This window comes from Cylas formicarius, unplaced genomic scaffold (genome assembly GCF_029955315.1).
Source record: "Cylas formicarius isolate icCylForm1 unplaced genomic scaffold, icCylForm1.1 PGA_scaffold_3__17_contigs__length_32017465, whole genome shotgun sequence".
NCBI lineage: Eukaryota > Metazoa > Arthropoda > Insecta > Coleoptera > Brentidae > Cylas > Cylas formicarius.
The window spans coordinates 19,628,372-19,641,235 of NW_026844326.1; the positions used below are offsets into that span (position 1 = coordinate 19,628,372).

Here is a 12,864-nt window from a genome sequence, read left to right on the forward strand (position 1 = left end):
CCATTAAAAAACCAAAGCGGTGTTTACAAATTACGAGCAAAAATGGAACGTAATCTTATTCCAGTAGATCAAAGAGAACTTGAGCGACAAAAGATTAAACTGTAACACATTTTATTAAGGCATATTTGGCCGATGTCATGACTGCCGCGAAAAATCTGGGCTAGGAAAAACTCGGAAGATGTATTTAATCGATAAAGTGATTCATATTTACGTGCATGACCTCATTCTCAAAGACCAATTTCTAAGAAGTTCGAAGTCAAACCTGTAAAAATACAATCTGACCTATAACCGAAACCATTCCGCTATTATTATGGTCCTTTTTCATTACATCATCGACCGTGAATACACGCGATGACATCATCATGTATGTCACGGACCGTCGGTCGACACACAGGGCCGTGTCGTTATCGATTTTACGTCACGAATCGCCCATGACACGGAGTATTAAAAACGAAAAATCGCGTTCAGTACGCCCCTGGCCTGAGATTAATAGCAGGTCGCTTCAACAACGCGGACCAAAAGTAGAACCTGTTTTTCTTCCAGGGAGAGTACGCGGCTGTCGTAGTAAAATCGATTCAGTCGCTTAAGCCGCCCAAAACAGATACAGTCGCGTCCTTTCTCAGTTCGTAAACAAGATGTCGGTCAGCAGATTATCTATTATTAAATTTTTAGAACTGGTAAGTGAAAATTAAGCGTATTCATAATTTATTTCCAAGAACAGGGGTTACCTAGCTTAAATTTGTAGTTACGGAATAAACTGCATCTTATATATATTATATATTTGTTGAAAACGCTAATAGCGCCTTCCGGTAGTTTATGCATCGGCGTCGGACGTGTCGAGCTTTCAAACAGGCCAATTAAGCGCGATAAATGCGTGTGTTAGGTAGCTTTTTCGAGGCGTTTGATAGTTTGTGTCTTTCTGTCGTAAACATCGCGTCTGGAGTCACGGCTATTTTTAGCAGAATAGACTCAAATTATATACGCCATCCAATTATATTTGCATTTAACTATCTAGGTTTCTTGTTTTTGTTTCGTTTAAAGCGCTAAAATATCACGCTTCCGAGTTGGGTTGGTTACGAAATTTGGGTGCCACGCAGAGATCGACGAGTGATTCATGGTTTATGCCGCAATCATCATAAAAAGATTTGTTTAAAAATTATCTTGGTGTCCTAGCGGGTCGTTTCTAAATAACAATTATTTTGAGATAATAGTTAAATATAGGTTTTATTGCAGTTTGCTTGATTGTTTTATAAATAAATGCGAGGAGAGCGATTTAATTTTAGATATGTTTAAGAAATTGTTATTTATTTTACCATTGCCAATTGATCGAAAGAGCGTGTGTTCTTTTCGTACATCGATTAAAATGTTACGCCGGCTACACACGATCCGACAGGCCTGTCAGTTCGAACTGAACAGTCCGCCTGAAGATCGGTCGCATGATGGACTTACCACCCTCCACACTTTCAGGCGAATATGAAATATCATTATCAATCATCGTCATCTGCTTAGTAGTTGCTTTGATTGGTTGAAAAAAAGGAGCGTTTTTTCTTAGTCTTAGTGGAAAATAGAATTATTTACGCCGCGATCACGCAGACGAAGAAAACTAAACTATAGACCTGCGGCAAATAAACAAAACCCGCTTGTGAAATTCACACCGTAATTATTATTACAGCTCATCGCAGTTATATGCGTCGGTTTACACTACAAAAGCCAGACCGGCGACTTGAACGTCGATATGCTTTCCGTGGTCGCTTTCGGAGGGTTCATAATCATATTGGTCGGCGGTTTCGCAGGTAGGTTGGCCGCGCACTCTATCCGGGCATGGTCAAACCGGGTGTATTTTTGATTGTCGCCGGTAGATGTCGCCGAAAGTTCAATTAAACGTCAACTTTCAGGATACCTAATGAGCACGCCGATTAACAAAAGGATCGACATTTTCTTCAGCTTGGTGGGTTGCGCGATGTTTATCGCGGCCGGCGCTCTGAATATCAAGCATTACGAAAATTATAGTCGAAGCGAGTACAGAGACTACGGCTTGTCAAAAGGATCGATGGCGGTGATAAACGGCGCTCTGTTTTTGCTGGACTCGCTATTGACGTGGCGCGGCGACTTTTAATTTTGATTAAACGTTTTCTGTAAACTTATTATCGCGGCTTATACAATTCCGCCATATTAAGAAAGAAAAATACAATTGGTCCAATTGGATTTTATATTTTGCATTGGATGTCGAATAAGAAGCAATCTTGTTACATCCGTTGGATATTCGGCATTCGTATTTTTTTTTCAACGAGCTGACTAGCTTTAATTGTATCTCTTCGTTGTTTTTATATGAATATATAATTAGATATAAGACAAACGCACATTTCTCCGCGACTTTTACAGACATTCCTGTCGAAGATGCTATAACGTGTACCTCTAAACTATGCCTTAACGCAGATGGTCGTATTTTTTTAAACGTTCTAACAATCTATTTTGTTATTAGAGTCGTATTCCATTTTGTAATCCAAATTTTTACTATGTCGAAATGTGCGCATTTTTATGTGGTTGTATTTTTGTACTAATTGAAATTTTAGTGTGTAGTTGTAGTATAAGCACGTAACGTTAAAATGTTGCTTTAGACGTAATAAAAATTTACTCCAGATTCAGGGTTTGTTAGTTTTATTTTACCCGCTCGTTAAAATTATTTAGGTCGCATTATATTATACTAATAAAATCGGAAATGTGACTTAAATAACAGTCGATCTTGAGATACGACGAGATACAGAACGAAATGGAAATAAGCAAGCTGTCGATCGTCAAATTTTTCGAAATGGTAATTGCCATTATTATCTCTATTAATATGAATCTTGACCGAGCAATTGCAGGCGCTGTCGGCCATTTGCATAGGATTTCACTACAGAAGCAGGACCAATGATTTCGACTGCGACACAGTATCTGCAGTGGCATTCGGAGGCTTCATAATCATCTCTTCTGGTAGTTTCATAGGTATGTGAATTAAGTGAAAGTTGAATTGTAACATAAATAACAACTGAAGTAAGATAACTATGTCCCGATATTGTTACTTGTTAAAATACAAATGTGCCAGTTTTACGGCACAATTAACTAAAAATAGCTATTTTTTGACATGTGCCCCCACTGAGCGCGATACAAAAATATACCGCTCGGGTACGACAAAAGTAAGTAGAGTAAAAGAAGGTAACCGCAACTGCACTTTTCAGTTTTTATTTCTAACATAAATAGAAGTGACACAATTGGGAAAAATATCATCAGAGGTAGCTATTTATATTAAAAACCGATTTTGCTCAACGAAGACCTGACTCCTTGAAATTGGTCCAGGAACTTGCATTACATGGTACCATCAGGCGCTGCCAATGACGTCACTCGAATCGCGGTTTTTGCATTATGATAATTTACCCGTGACGATTATGCAATAACGTCCAATGAGTTTCACTTACCAAATATAGAAAGTTCCTTATCTATTCATTATACATATGAAGACCAGGGTTTGTTAGTTATAGCGCTTTTTAGGGCTTCTCATGAACGCCCCCATCAACCGAAAGGTCGACACATTCTACAGCCTGGTGGGGTGCGCTGTTTTCGTCGCTGCGGGATCGTTAAACATCGATTTTTTTGAACACTTCACCCGGTCGGAATGGAAACATTACGGAATAGCAAAAGGCATACTGGCTATCGTTAATGGAGCAGTTTTCGTGCTGGATTCAGTCCTTACGTGGAGAGAAGGCGTTTAAAGGTAACTGAATGAAACGACGTACAATTTTATTTTTAATTTACAATTATATTTTCTACAAAATTATGTTCCCTAGTTTGTACTCTTAATATGTTATTCAAAGTAGGGCTAGAAAAATATATCACAAATTGCAAAAAAAAGCAAGAGCGCGTTTTTATAGCGGTATTCGTTTGTGACCCCTAACCCTGCAGCCGAGGTCGCGTTGCGTCTCGCAGTCCGCCTTAATTTGCGCCAGGCGCCGTTTTATTGGTAATACTAGGGTCCCGAGTAGCTCGTCTATCGTGTGCGGATAAAAGACCATCTCCAAGTTGCTTTTCAGATAATTCTCGAGGCCGCACACCTCCCCGAGCAACCTGAAACGCGTCGAATGCCGTAAAAACAGAACCTAACGTAAAAATCACATACTCTGATATGGCCGGCAAAATCGCGTCGATCTGCATGGGATTCGTGTAATTATTTGCGATCTGCCATTGGTTCAGCCACGTGGACAATCTGAAAAGGGTTAAGCATTTTTTTAGCAAAAGGGAAAATTAAAACATTGCGGAATAGATTACAGGTTATCTGTGGTCTGTCCAATAGGTGGATAACATTCACAGCTGGCAACCATAGTGTAGACAATGTTTTGGAAAATGTTGCGGTGCTTAATTTCGGGAACTTTAAATGTATTTTACGAAAAATAGTTTTATGTTATGTCAGTTTTCGAGAACGTGTACCAGAAATTGAAAGTGTTTTCGTAGGGAGGAATTATCGTCTGCGAAGAAGAAAAGTATCGTAAATGATGAGCTTTTAGTCACACATTGTTTCTATCGTGTTTCTTAATTTGCAATTGGGCTAATGTATGTTTGCGGAATTAATGTTGAAATGAATCTTTCGACTTACTGGTCGCTTTCGACGATGTTTTTGTACCGACCTCGCACGCTGATTAACTTCTCAAATCCGACATATATCTGCCAGCCGGGGAAAGAAAATTGGGGCAACGGCGTCGCCGGCGACCTGACGGAATCCGGATCGATGACGTCGCCCCCCAAAACTGTAATGACGCAGTCGTTGGTCTCCTGGGAATACCCGCCGGACAGCCAAGTTTTCATGCAGAGACATAAGGACGGTACAGAACATGGCAATAGCTCACACAAGGTCGCGTAATGGTCGAACCTGATAAATGGTGATTACACCAAACGCTAAATTATAATTTGATTCCATATATCGCTCACTGGGGGCAATAATGGCACATCTACAAAATAGTAGTTCGGAAAAAATCAGTGATTTAAGAAAATAAAAACTGAAATATTGATCTCATATCAACTGTCCTACCTCTTACAAAATTTGTATTATTCTCAAAAATTATTTTAGAGATTCTTTTTTAAATGTTTTTAAATTTAGTGCTGTTATTGATTTTTTTAAACACATCAATTTCACAAATAAAGTGCAATATTTTGATAAAAAAACAATCTTAATAAAACAGTAGATCAAAATTTTAATATCATTTTATTATAAAAATAAATATAAAAATATAATATGGCAGGTTGATTTGCTAGATAGGTAGATAGTATTAAGTTAAAAAAACAAACTGGAAATTAATAAAACACTAAAAAACACAATACAATAACTAGAAAAAACATCTAAAAGCTATAAGTAAAAAACAACCAACCTATAGTTTTTGGTAAAGAGAATTATCGTGGCACGTAAACAAAAGCTAAACCATTCTAATGTAAAAGCAAAAACCAACTGGACTGGTTTTTGGAAAATAAACCAAAATTACTATTTCCAAAGCACATTTCAGGCTATTATAAAAGTGACTCTGATATTTTTTAATAGCATTCCTTTTTAACAAATTTATTAAGTCACTAAAATTTTTGCGGTTTTGCGTAAAAAATAGTGGAGCTAACTCTCTCTAGCGGAACTGAAGTAAGATAACTATGTCCCGGTATTGTTACTTGTTAAAATACAAATGTGCCAGTTTTATGGCACAATTAACTAAAAATAGCTATTTTTTGACATGTGCCATTATTGCACCCATTGAGCGAGATACAAAAATATACCGCTCGGGTACGACAAAAGAAAGTGGAGTAAAAGAAGGTATACCACAACTGCACTTTTCAGTTTTTATTTCTTCATTCTTCATTTCTAATTTCAGTGTAATATTTTCTATTTTAAAATTATAATCTCTCCATTTGTTCTTATTTTCATTAAAAACATAGCACATTTTGGCGTCTGTCTTTTCGGTTGGAACAGATATAGCAACAATTAAGAAAAGAATCGCTGATTTTACTGCATCTCACTTATGTTAGAAGAAATAGTGAGCGTTTTCAAAAAATAGCGACACTTACTGGCTTTTGTTAATTTAAAATTTTCACGTCTAGTCTAAGTTTCACACTTTCATTCGACAAATGGTGGAAGTGGAGTTATTTCTTGGTAAAAATTATGGTTATTTTAAAGTTGTTTTGTTGTAAGAAGTTTTTTTTATTTACATCATATACTTTTTTAATTTAAGTAGATTTTTTTTCATTTTATTTATAATTACTCTCCCTCTCCTAATCTAAATTGTCTTCTTATATTGGTTATTGCTATTAATGGTGTTATTATATTTTTTAATCTGATTTACCTGGACCAGCCAGTGAATGCCATCCCACGGAAACTAACGACCTTGCCCGCGTGCATGCTGAGCTCCCTTAACCACGCCAATTGATTACCCACGTGGTATTTTGTCGCGGGCACAACCTGGCAGCTACTCGTGGCGCCCTTGAACGCGCTTGCACCCCAAACCTTCGCGAAAACGTTGCTGTACTTCTCCCATAGGGCTGCGCCCAGCTGGAACGTTTCAGGCGAGTTATAGTGCCACACCATTGGCTCAACCAGGTTGCCTACATAGTAGTCTGAAAATTTATTTATTTTAAATAATTCGGGAAGAGCTGAAATTTCAATTTGGCAAGTCCACCACCAATGGGGCTCATTGATTTGAAATTGAGTTAATTAGTTGACACCTTGGAGGACGTTTACGTCGATGTTCCTTAGCATGTCGTCCCAGATGATTATTTTCAGGTTGGGGTAGTTGTCTTTGATATACTGCGCCACTTCGACGATGTGGTCTAGGTATAAACCGGCCTTGCCATATTTGTGTGAGTGGACTCGTTTGACGCAAGAAGGACAAAGGCCCATGTGCCACACCTTCAATGAAATACCACACCAGTTTTTTTTTTAACGAAACCGAAACGACAACCTCGTCGCAGCCTATATGGAAGTATTGTATGCCTGGATGGAACGCGACCATCTGTTTAATAAGGCTCCTGATCAGGGGCATCGTCTCGCCGTTGCTCGGGCACATCGAGCTCGGGTAATCGTCAACTTCCCTCAATGCGCGCCATTGTTCGTGTTTCAGCACAAATTCCATGTGCCCGAATGTTTGCACCAGTGGTACGATAGTCAGGTCGCAGTCGCCGGCTGCAACGTGGGATGTTCATTAAACCTGAACGGCTTGTATCTCACACGCCGAAGTTTCTATTGTGAACCTTTTGTTTCGAAATTAACTAATTTTGACGACAAAAACGAGAGTTTGTTAACTGTTTACAGGTGAGCGAAAAGTGTACCCAAATCTAAAATTTGTCGCGCCTCCTCGACGGCATACGGGGCGGCCGTCGCTTGGGCACTGTTTGATAGGCCTCCGATGGGCAACAGCTCCCTGGCGTACGGAAAAGTGTCCTCCCATTCGAGAAGAATGCCGGTCGCTCCAATATCTTTAATGAATGGGAAAAACTGCAACGAAAGAACTGCATTTATTATAAACAAATGAGTTCCGGCGATGCTATCGGTTTGTCAATCGGTAAAACAAAGTAAAGTGATCTACATCTCGCCCTACGCTTACCTTCTCGAAAAAGTTGATTTTAGGCGGGGCACCTTTCAAGTCCAAGTGCACAAGTCTAACAACAAAATGCAAGCGTTTGTAATACTGTAAGCGATTGTTATCGATGAAAAGGTAGGCGTTATTTACCTCTGCGTTCCAAATGTCAAATTCTCCATTTTAACCTAAATTGCGTAGTGGAATTTTGGCCACAGCGGTTGGCAGGAACATGCTCAAAAAAATGCCCGTTTTATCTTCCCTTAAATAATTACGTAATATGCGAAGTGTACTCTTTTTTAATAACAAAATAGCGACAATTCGTGATATTTATTTTTATGTAATTTCGTAGTTTACGTATTTTAGTAGATTGGGAAATTTTAACTGTGGTCGCCAATTGACTTCCAGCTGGACAGTGTTGAAATTATACAAAATACTAAAGTTGTGGTTGTACAAAACTGCCGGTTCAATGTTCATCTGTAATGCAAAAGAATTTCATAATGATTTCAAAATATGCAGTAGTCGGTTGTTGTTGAAGTTTCGCCAATCATCCTGTTGGCTTCTTAAGTTAAGCTCTGAAGAAGTTAACAAGATGATTGGCGAAACGTCACCACAAATTCGATTCAACAAAAACCGACGCAGGAAGAATTCAAAAGTTTTGTAAATAGGATTGCAGGAGCCTGCGGAAGTTTCTTTGAAAAAAAAATCTGAACACAATGGGCCAAAAACTAAATCAAATTTCCATAGATGTTAGCGAGATACTTATGCCTTAGTAAATTTTTAAGGCATATTAAAGCATAAAAAACGGCTAATTTTTTAGTAGTAGTGTTTTATTTAATTATTGCAATAAGTTAACAGCAATAGCAATATTATATGCCAAAACACTGGGTTCCCTGTCGGTACATCAGTTGTTCGCGCTTCAAAATTGATATCATGAAAACAACATCCTATATATATATATATATATATATCTATATATATATATATATATATATATATATATATATATATATATATATATATATATATATATATATATATATATATATATATATATATATATATATATATATATATATAGTATATCAGCAGAAATGTTACTGTGACAGATGAACAAAAAAAAATTCCATTAAGGTTTGTTCAATAGTATCTTTACAAATGTCGCTGCAAAAGGAGGCCCAATCGATAATAGTATGAGTACTATTGGGACCTAATCTAAGCGGGTGTGCTATAAAGTTATGGGCATATTGCATACTCCAACCGTATATAATATTGAGACTCTGTCTTTAAAGAATATGACATTTCCAAGGCCACTTGTCGTTTAGGTCGGGTCCCTTTATGAAAGATCCTATTACCAAAACCTATAGGTGTAACAGCATAATAGAAAAAACAAAAACTTCATTACTAATGAAAAACTTCATTACTAATTACTTTAGAAAGTTTGCTCCGAGAGAGGATATATTATTGTATGGGGAAGAACAAAGGAACTGGACTCTTTCCAATTGACGTAATTTTATTTGGAAAATAAATTACACCTTTTACTCGTACTCTAAGACGTGTTTGTGGTAAAACAGGATGTACCTAAAAAAAAAAACGAATAACGTATAGTGACAGGCCACGATCTGAAAAATTACCCTTCCGAATTTAACACCTCGTTCAGTTTCGCTCGCGTCACGAACGTATCGTCGCATTGGTACCAGTAATCTTGCTGTTGCCTAACGAAAGCAGTGTAATGGCCGCCACTGAAATTCGAGCCGCAATGATTGACGACCGCGAATAGAGAGTAGCGATTATCGAATGGAAAAGCGGTGCGGTTTTTCCTTCTACTCATAAACGGCGTCAAATCCAACATTTCCGGAAACGAAATCGATGTGGTGATTTTTCGCCCACCCTAAATAAAATTTAACTCCTATACCCCACATAATTTAACAGAAATTAATAGCTTACGAAAGTAAGTGAATTCTGTTTATCCAAACCTTAAACAGACTTAAACAAATTTCATTCAGAATCGTTATTATCTAGGACATATTAATTTTGTAAAGAAAAAGTATGCCATGAATGTGAAACGTGACAACGGCGCATGAAAAAAAGTTCGCTCACGTTCTCCAGGTGTTCGAAACGTTTCAGGTGGAAAATGGCGACGATGGGCAGCATTTTCATCGTAAATTGCTTGGTCGATTCCTGGTTCGAGCCGCAATTTTCGCAAAAGATTTTTTCGCGCTTGCCCAGATGTTCTACGCTAGTGAACCTTTCCAGGCAGTCGGCAAGGGAGCACGGCGGTCTGCCGTTTAATGTGACCGGCCCCAAATCGAGCGAAAAATCCCAGCTCAACTCAATCTTCGTAGAGACGCCACTGAATTATGGAAGGGAACAGATGTTTCTTAAACAATTTTCTCACTCTTTTGATGCTATAAAAATTATTTTTGTCATTTATGAGAATCACTCGTTAAATCGGGGGTTAAAAAATGTTCAAAAGCAACTGTAGAACCTTTTTTGTCTTATTGGCACATCAAACGTTTCCAATTTCCTAGTTTTCCATTTTGAGATTATGGATTTCCCCAATGCAACAATAACTATGTTTATTGAGTGTCAAAAGTTAAAAACATAACCTATAAAAACAAAAAGCTTCCAAAAAAATTATACATATTTTGCTCGAACAAATTTTCTATTACCAAAAAATTAGCATTTAAAAAATATTCCTTGTTATAGGTAATTTTTATCCGATAAAATGGATGTGGAGATTGCTTCCTGTCTACCGGACTTTTAAAACCTTTTAAGTCACACAATCTAATTCATGAAGAAATGGATGCAGAACATAAATGTGTTAGAAAGAAACTCTGGGGTTATGAGATTATTGCGCATGTGTATATGTACTATCAGAAAACAACCTATCCAAAACAGCATAATAGTTGCGAAGTTACATACAAAAATTTCAACATCAGAACTACTAACAAAAAAAACTGAGAATCTTTTTGCTTTATATATAGAAAATACATAATAGTATATTATGCAACAAGTGCGGTAAACGGCATTTGACTCACGAGTTTATTTGACACGAGCGGAGCGAGTGTTTAATAAACGAGTGAGTAAAAAAGTTTACCGAACGTGTTGCATACTATACTTTTTCTACGACTGTTAGTTTTTGGGTACATTTTCGCAAAACACGAATACATTCACTGACATAACTGTCAGAATTGACAAACGTGAAAATTCAAAGCGTGGGAAATATCTCCGAAAACATCCGATTGGCCCTAAACCCGTGCGGTAAAATCCCGGAAATGTGTGAAGTGGCTCGGATTCGTGGGAAACGAAACTGACGTGGGGTAAAGCGACGCTTCTGGCACGCTAGATCGGTGCGTAATTAGGTATTTTACAGACGGGAGTAGAAAAGCATTATTTCTCAAGCAGAGGGTTACTTAAATAGGTCTGTGTTGCTTTAATAAATTGTTCTCAGATATTTAAAATATAGATCAAGTAGGGCTTTTCTTTTATTTTGCAACAGTGTGAGTATTCCTGTCTCTCTTTCTTCGTGAAGGGTTTCTCTTCCTACCAGCCTTCTAGGAATATTAATTCCATGCTTTTAAGGAAGTCCGCGCTCCAGGTTTTTCTTCTTCTTTACTTGTATTGGCCTCGACTGCTGAGATCATTCGCTTAGTTACTACTATAGTTCAACATTAATACAAGCAGGGTTAACAATGTACACCATGTTTAAACTTTAATACAAATAGGTTAACGAATTATGTTGATCACCAACCAACCCATTCACGAAGCTCCCCTGGCTTCCACCATGGACCTCCAGGGCCATCCGGCCCGGTTACCGGCGTGTATGGAGAAAACAGCGAAACCGCGGAACAGTTATATCACTAAAAGGCATTATCTATTCACTAAATCGAACAGAATAACAATTTGACCGAAATTAAGTTGAAAAACTCGGATTCTGTATGCAGTGGACAATCTACCCATAGAATCGCGCGATCCAGGTTATGTTGTTTTTACTCTGCGCGCGCATCAGAATGTCTTAAGAAATGTTGGGTTAGGTACATACTTGCAATTTTGGCAAACCACGTCGCTTTGTAGATGTCCCGTGAATATTTGATGAATGATACAGGGACAAGCATTGATAGGCGTGGGTTTCACAACCGTTTCAGAACAGTGTTTATGCAACACGTTCAAGATGGCTATAAAAAACTCATGGGCGTCTTGCTGTACACACCCCGCTAGGTGCGGGGCTTCGGACCATGTCAAATTCAATAAGTCAGGGAGGGCCAATGGAATCGTTGATCCTTTATAGAACTCCTGAAATCATTTTGAAAGTACCACCCGGCAAGTGTGTGACTCTCAGCACATTTCAACCTGGAACAGTTGCGACACATAGGCCAATTTTGAGCCGTCATCTCCCGATACACCTTTACATTTATGCCTTTCAGCTAGAAAATAATCCCTCAGTGGGGGAGTGTGGATAAGCGCTTGCACAATACAGTTCAAATAACAAGTTGAACCCATGTTCACTAATCCTCTCAAACCCATCATTGAATCTGGACCAATGCATATTCTTTCGGTTCTGTGTGCGAGGAGCTGCCTCTCCTCGTCCGTGGGATCCCATGATGTGCAGTCGAATAATCTAAATAATACATTTCCTTAATGGTATTGATTAACATGGCATCGGTTAATACCTCTTTTTGAACCTGCCAGCTCTCATTTTATTTTTCCACGCGATCGCGTCGAAAGCGGCGTCGTAGATGTAATCACCACAGGGAGTGCAGTGCAGCTGTCCGTATGAAAGGTCCATGGAGAACAAGTGGCCTTCGACCGCCGTGTGCTCTCTCATATGATTGCGACAGCCGAAATAGTAGCAATCGAGACACACATGCATGGACGGGCCCCGTTTTTTGCAAGCGCGACAGTATACGTTGCATATCTAAAATAATGACGCGCGGTAGATCGGGGACTAACCGCGGACACACCGCTACTTTCAGCGCTTTTGCTTCACAACTGTTGCCGACGACAAACACCATATGCGTCCATTTCAAGCTGTCCATGTTTTTTGGGTTGCTTTTGTACCGCTCGAAATGCTCGCAGCCCCGAGCACTCATTTTAAAATCGAAAAAACACGACAACCACTAACAAAATCAACCGCAATCAAATGCGACTGCATACACAACAATATCAACCATGGAATGCAGAAAAACTAGTTGAAACCTCAAATTAGCGGTACGCAACTCCAATTTTTTATTCTGTGCTTTACTTTTTTGACGCTCAGCTGATTTGTTTACATTTTAAGCTC

The 12,864-nt window shown here is 38.5% G+C and overlaps 4 protein-coding genes across 5 annotated transcripts; 2 read left to right on the forward strand and 2 right to left on the reverse strand.

The window, feature by feature from the left end:
• The first annotated feature begins 516 nt into the window (after positions 1 to 516).
• Positions 517 to 2,645, forward strand: LOC132698917 (protein snakeskin-like). The gene is made up of 3 exons (XM_060665241.1): positions 517 to 677; positions 1,673 to 1,793; positions 1,896 to 2,645. The coding sequence occupies exons 1-3, from the start codon at positions 636 to 638 to the stop codon at positions 2,114 to 2,116; spliced, it is 384 nt and encodes a 127-aa protein (XP_060521224.1). The 5' UTR covers positions 517 to 635; the 3' UTR covers positions 2,117 to 2,645.
• Positions 2,646 to 2,734: 89 nt separating this feature from the next.
• Positions 2,735 to 3,749, forward strand: LOC132698918 (uncharacterized). The gene is made up of 3 exons (XM_060665242.1): positions 2,735 to 2,812; positions 2,865 to 2,985; positions 3,529 to 3,749. The coding sequence occupies exons 1-3, from the start codon at positions 2,771 to 2,773 to the stop codon at positions 3,747 to 3,749; spliced, it is 384 nt and encodes a 127-aa protein (XP_060521225.1). The 5' UTR covers positions 2,735 to 2,770.
• Positions 3,750 to 3,883: 134 nt separating this feature from the next.
• LOC132698915 (hexosaminidase D-like) lies at positions 3,884 to 8,210 on the reverse strand. The gene is made up of 9 exons (XM_060665239.1): positions 7,734 to 8,210; positions 7,608 to 7,662; positions 7,333 to 7,498; positions 6,966 to 7,186; positions 6,730 to 6,913; positions 6,351 to 6,621; positions 4,628 to 4,900; positions 4,154 to 4,240; positions 3,884 to 4,101 (listed from the first exon to the last, which is right to left on the reverse strand). Exons 1-9 carry the CDS (start codon positions 7,760 to 7,762, stop codon positions 3,903 to 3,905), a joined length of 1,485 nt encoding a protein of 494 aa, XP_060521222.1. The 5' UTR covers positions 7,763 to 8,210; the 3' UTR covers positions 3,884 to 3,902.
• Positions 8,211 to 8,754: 544 nt separating this feature from the next.
• LOC132698916 (ubiquitin carboxyl-terminal hydrolase nonstop) lies at positions 8,755 to 12,785 on the reverse strand. 2 transcript variants are annotated; one of them, XM_060665240.1, is made up of 7 exons: positions 12,551 to 12,783; positions 12,254 to 12,498; positions 11,934 to 12,201; positions 11,626 to 11,876; positions 9,681 to 9,933; positions 9,215 to 9,471; positions 8,755 to 9,161 (listed from the first exon to the last, which is right to left on the reverse strand). In XM_060665240.1, the coding sequence occupies exons 1-7, from the start codon at positions 12,671 to 12,673 to the stop codon at positions 9,119 to 9,121; spliced, it is 1,440 nt and encodes a 479-aa protein (XP_060521223.1). In that variant the 5' UTR covers positions 12,674 to 12,783; the 3' UTR covers positions 8,755 to 9,118. The 2 variants fall into 2 exon arrangements, 1 of the variants encoding a protein (XP_060521223.1); XR_009618448.1 differs by lacking the exon at positions 8,755 to 9,161 and having other exon boundaries at positions 9,335 to 9,471; positions 9,528 to 9,933; positions 12,551 to 12,785.
• Positions 12,786 to 12,864: the final 79 nt, after the last annotated feature.

Excerpts from the sequence above, each read along its gene's own strand:
- LOC132698915 (XM_060665239.1), bottom strand. The coding sequence starts at position 7,762 with ATGGAGAATTTGACATTTGGAACGCAGAG. Across the intron at positions 7,187-7,332 it reads GCGACAAATTTTAGATTTGG|CCGGCGACTGCGACCTGACT; the intron begins GTACACTTTTCG and ends CCCACGTTGCAG. Across the intron at positions 4,102-4,153 it reads ATTTTGCCGGCCATATCAGA|GTTGCTCGGGGAGGTGTGCG; the intron begins GTATGTGATTTT and ends GACGCGTTTCAG.
- LOC132698918 (XM_060665242.1), top strand. The coding sequence starts at position 2,771 with ATGGAAATAAGCAAGCTGTCGATCGTCAAATTTTTCGAAATG. Across the intron at positions 2,813-2,864 it reads TCGTCAAATTTTTCGAAATG|GCGCTGTCGGCCATTTGCAT; the intron begins GTAATTGCCATT and ends GAGCAATTGCAG. Across the intron at positions 2,986-3,528 it reads CTCTTCTGGTAGTTTCATAG|GGCTTCTCATGAACGCCCCC; the intron begins GTATGTGAATTA and ends AGCGCTTTTTAG.
- LOC132698916 (XM_060665240.1), bottom strand. The coding sequence starts at position 12,673 with ATGAGTGCTCGGGGCTGCGAGCATTTCGAGCGGTACAAAAGCAACCCA. Across the intron at positions 11,877-11,933 it reads ATGTGTCGCAACTGTTCCAG|GAGTTCTATAAAGGATCAAC; the intron begins GTTGAAATGTGC and ends AAATGATTTCAG. Across the intron at positions 9,934-11,625 it reads GTGGTTTGCCAAAATTGCAA|TGGCGTCTCTACGAAGATTG; the intron begins GTATGTACCTAA and ends TCCATAATTCAG.
- LOC132698917 (XM_060665241.1), top strand. The coding sequence starts at position 636 with ATGTCGGTCAGCAGATTATCTATTATTAAATTTTTAGAACTG. Across the intron at positions 678-1,672 it reads TTATTAAATTTTTAGAACTG|CTCATCGCAGTTATATGCGT; the intron begins GTAAGTGAAAAT and ends TTATTATTACAG. Across the intron at positions 1,794-1,895 it reads ATTGGTCGGCGGTTTCGCAG|GATACCTAATGAGCACGCCG; the intron begins GTAGGTTGGCCG and ends GTCAACTTTCAG.